General features: G+C 40.7%; 1 protein-coding gene across 1 annotated transcript in view; it reads left to right on the forward strand.

Moving 5' to 3' along the window:
- Window positions 1–2,302, forward strand: part of ATG12 (autophagy related 12) — a gene marked incomplete at its 5' end in the record, with an annotated part of 4,035 nt that extends 1,733 nt beyond the window's left edge. The window contains 2 exons of the mRNA XM_083702498.1: window positions 627–689; window positions 1,601–2,302. Coding sequence (XP_083558624.1) covers window positions 627–689; window positions 1,601–1,660 — 123 coding nt within the window. The 3' untranslated portion in view covers window positions 1,661–2,302. The remainder of the gene's footprint in view (window positions 1–626; window positions 690–1,600) is intronic.
- Window positions 2,303–4,268: the final 1,966 nt, after the last annotated feature.

Raw genomic sequence — 4,268 nt, forward strand, 5'->3', positions numbered from 1 at the left:
ATCAAGAGCCATGAACACTAAACATAGTTGGAGTCATATCCAATCTAGCTGTCCTGCAAAGCTTTAACAAATAGCCACTTAGCAACTATCCATAAAGGAGCTTCGGTTGTGGCCAAGCAGTTATCTTGATGGCAAGTTGTCTTTTCTTTCACTCCTGTTACCAAAGGACTTCAAGTAGCTATGAGCTGGAGGAGGAGCAAACTCCTGTCAACTCTTAAGTCCTCAGGCCAGTAAATATGGGTAGGCTGGCTTCCTCCTTTGTACAATAAAACTAATGGACCTATTCCTCATAGTGGTGCAGCAATAAAACAGCTAGCACATTTGCAAAGCTTAGCAGGGCCCAGTATAGTTTAAATTGGATGGGAAAACATGTCGAGATCCTTGCCTTTGCAGGACTAGATGACCCTGTAGAGTCCCTTCCAACTTGACAATTCTATGATTCTTGGGTTCTTCGCCCTTGTTGAACCTTCAGCTTACAGCTGGCTGTAGACTGTTCTTCTCTTAGCCCTGTCATTGCAGTGACAGGATGCTGAGGTAATACGGGAAAGAATATTGTCTGATAAAAGTTTTCTGTTCAAACAGAGTAACTTCCTCTAAAACTTACCAAATATCTCTTTCTCATACAGTTTATTTATGTGAATCAGTCTTTTGCTCCTTCACCAGACCAGGAAGTTGGAACACTATATGAGGTAATTCACAGCTTCTAAGTATTTCCTTTTCTCTTCTTTGCATTAGAAACTAAGGCAGGCATAGGTAAACTCGGCCCTCCAGATGTTTTTTAGGACTACAACTCCCATCATCCCTAGCTAACAGGACCAGTGGTCAGGGATGATGGTAATTGTAGTCCCAAACTTATGGAGGGTCGAGTTTGCCTATGCTTGAACTAAGGGCACCATTCAATTGTTTGGATAAGGCAAAGGTTGCCCTGCCCAGAACAACTTCACCGGCACAGAGCTCTCTGTTCCACCCACTAAAAGGACAGTCCTACTAGTATCAATCCATAAAAGGGTATTCCAGAGAAGGAGGGAATGTGGCTGAACCAGCCTGGAATCCATTAGCCAGCTCTACTGCCATGATTTGTGGGAATAGATAGCTCAGTTGGTAAGAGCACGGTACTGATAACGCCAAGGCTGCAGGTTCGATTCCCCGTGTGGGACAGCTGCATATTTCTGCATCGCAGGGGGTTGGACTAGATGATCCCCGCAGGGTCCCTTCCAACTCTACAATTCTATGATTTGGTGGCCTTGGGCCCAATGAAGGGTGCAGTGCTTTACCAGCTTCAGGCTGGCATAGCCCAGAGCAGGCTTTTACCTGCCCTCCCAAATGCAGCAGTGGTTCAGTGAGTCTCACTGCCTGCTCTGGAGTCTGGATTGCTCTGTAAGATGTTTCAGTTTGATTACCATTTCACTCCGTGTCTGCTGTAGCAAATGCAGCATGTAACCTTCAAAGTATGTTGTCAACAGGTGGCAGCATTTCATAAGAAACCTTCAGTAGAATGTTGACACTTTATGTATTAGGCTGTATAATTGCAACCCAACAGTTTATAGGTTTAATTAAATATTAAATTTGTTTAACTCCTCTGTTTCTTGTTCTGTTGCAGTGTTTTGGAAGTGATGGCAAGCTTGTACTGCATTATTGTAAATCTCAGGCCTGGGGATGAATTAGGAGCTACAAGTGCTTGGGATTCTTAGAAAATGAATGTGCTATAAAGATCTTCAGAAACATTCCCCAGGGACAAACTGAAGAAATGTCTGCATTGTTACCCATGGAGTTCACTTTATTCTCCCTATTTTCTCTACTTGTCAGTACAGGAGATAAATACAAGAACTATGTAGCCTCCCGGCTTCCATGTTCTTCATTTGATCACTTGCTTTGTGCAAATAATTGTGTGTGTGCCATCTGTACAGCTGAGCTGCCTGTCCTTGCTTGAGAACTTGTTCTGAAAGGATACTATCTCCTGACTTGGAGAGTACATGGATCATTATTTCATCAGGCTGCATGGAAATTTACAGCCTCCCTTTTAGGATATTTATTGTAGATGGGCAGCTGAAGTATCTGTATATGCATAAAATACGTTACAGTTTCTTATGACTATTTGTTTTAAACACAGTTACTGGGATTTAACTTTGGAATCTGTAGTCCCAAAGAGACTTTTGGATGGTGTTTCTCAAGCAGCAGCCCTCCCAACTAATCTCCTTCCTTCCCCTTGTTCACTACACAACAAAGTATATACAATGAAATGCAGAAATATAAATGTAGGAATATTGGGCAGCTTTGAGAATAAAGGTTATCATTTAACAAATTATGAGTTTATTGTTATTGCTTGTTTGTAGAACCCCTTTGACATTTATATTCATTGTAGACTTTCATCTTGTATTTCTTACAACAGGTTGCTTCAAGTTAAACCCACTAGACCCTGTAGGTGAATGAATAACTTTAAACACCCAAAGTGACCTTGTAGGAAAGTAGAGATCACGCATTAGCTTCTCTTATCTTAGCTTCAGGAAATAAAATAAACTGGAAATAGGCAGTACCAATAGTGACATACCATTTCTCCATTATCCAAAACCTATTAAATGTGAATATCACAATAGATAAGCTTTCCAAGTTTGCATTATTTCTTCCTGGTGCTATTGTTGGTATTGTTAGATTAACATTTACAATGTTAATTTCCAAAAAAAAAACCACAAATGCAGCACTGATCATGCTGCAGTTGACTAAACTCAGTATGTGAAGACTGCTTTATAGCCCAATATAATGGGCTGCATGAATAAAATATAGAAAACCACTATGAAGGAATGTGACAAAGCAAAATGTCATTGTCAGTTGTGTGCGACAAGGTAGGACAATCTACACATCTGCACTGATCAAGCTATACAGCCAAGAACACAGTATTCCACAGTTAAATATTTTATCTATATGATAGTGCCATTAAAGGAAATTGAAATGGTTCAAGGAAGTGATATAAAGCAACTGATAAGCTTTCATTGAGTTTCCATTGTTATGAGACAAAGTAAAATGCTAGCAATACTTTAAAAATGCATTACAAAATATAAGTGGAGAATTTGGGACTTATAATCAATCCTAGAAAATGTAAAGCACATGGTTATTAAAGTGCAACTATTTAACACTGGGCAAGCTTCATTTTCCCAACTTGCCATTAACTTAATCTGGGTCTAAAGAATAGCTTCCTTCCCCCCCCCCAAAAAAACCACCCACTTAATGAAATATTTTATTGCTGACATCAGTGGAACTCTTCTTGGAAGTGTGAATCTGCTGCTTTTGCTGAACAATGCAGGACTGAAATTAAAACTGCAGATGGTGGAGAAACTAATACTGTTTTCAAAGTAAAAAGTTTGGAGATACTTTTTTGAATCACAACTGAGATGTGACGATGTGCTGGTCCATGTCATAGGGTACAAGCAAAGTTCAGCAGCATTTCTCTCCTTGCCTTCCCCTGCCCCACCCCTAATACCTAGCCAGAAGAAAAGTTCTGATAGACCTTACAGCTTGCTTTCTACTTTGTGGGAGATCTACTTTAATAGGCCCTTACAATGGTATTCTAATGTTAATTTTGAATAATCTAAGAATGAAAAATGATACAGAAATAAAAGTAGCCTTTCTGTCCTAAGAAACAGGCAGAAATCTGCAGTGTTCTTTCCAAAGCTTTTGGAATTAAATGTCACTGTAGTTTGCTTTCTCTTAAGTCACCTGCCTGCTCAACCAAGTCCTTTATATACCTTGCTAAAAATTGAAAACTTCTCTTCCATATTCACTCATGGGGAGTGAACTACAGTACTTTGATCCTAAACCTGCTGTCCTTGGGTGAGAAGCCACCTTTTACCATTCTGAATTTTCCTACAAGACAAAGGTTTTTGCAGGGGTGGCTAACTAAATTGGTAATGTGCAATTGTCAGTGCCTACGTATTTCAATTTATAAACAGCCTAGTTCCCCAAAACACACCTGGTTGGTTATTGCGCCATGAAAAGCAGAGACGACTGTAATTTAAAAGAGTGCCTTGCAAAGCTAGTGCCTTCAGCCATTGTGCTGCTGAGTTAGAAGATTAGATTAGAATATCCAAACGTTGCCAGGGGGGGAAATCACTCTTGGCTTCCTCAGTTGTATATTCCTTCTCCCTTTTAAGTACGAAGAACAGTGTCTTTGTGCTGGAAGGCTACGGCGGCGCGCCAGTCGAGGCCCCTTAAGAAGCGAGGCGGGCAGACGACCCGAAAGTGGGGGGAGCCCAGACGCCCCATCTCGCCAAGGC

The sequence above is a fragment of the Podarcis gaigeae genome (genome assembly GCF_964106915.1).
Source record: "Podarcis gaigeae genome assembly, chromosome: 11".
Taxonomy (NCBI): Eukaryota; Metazoa; Chordata; class Lepidosauria; order Squamata; family Lacertidae; genus Podarcis; species Podarcis gaigeae.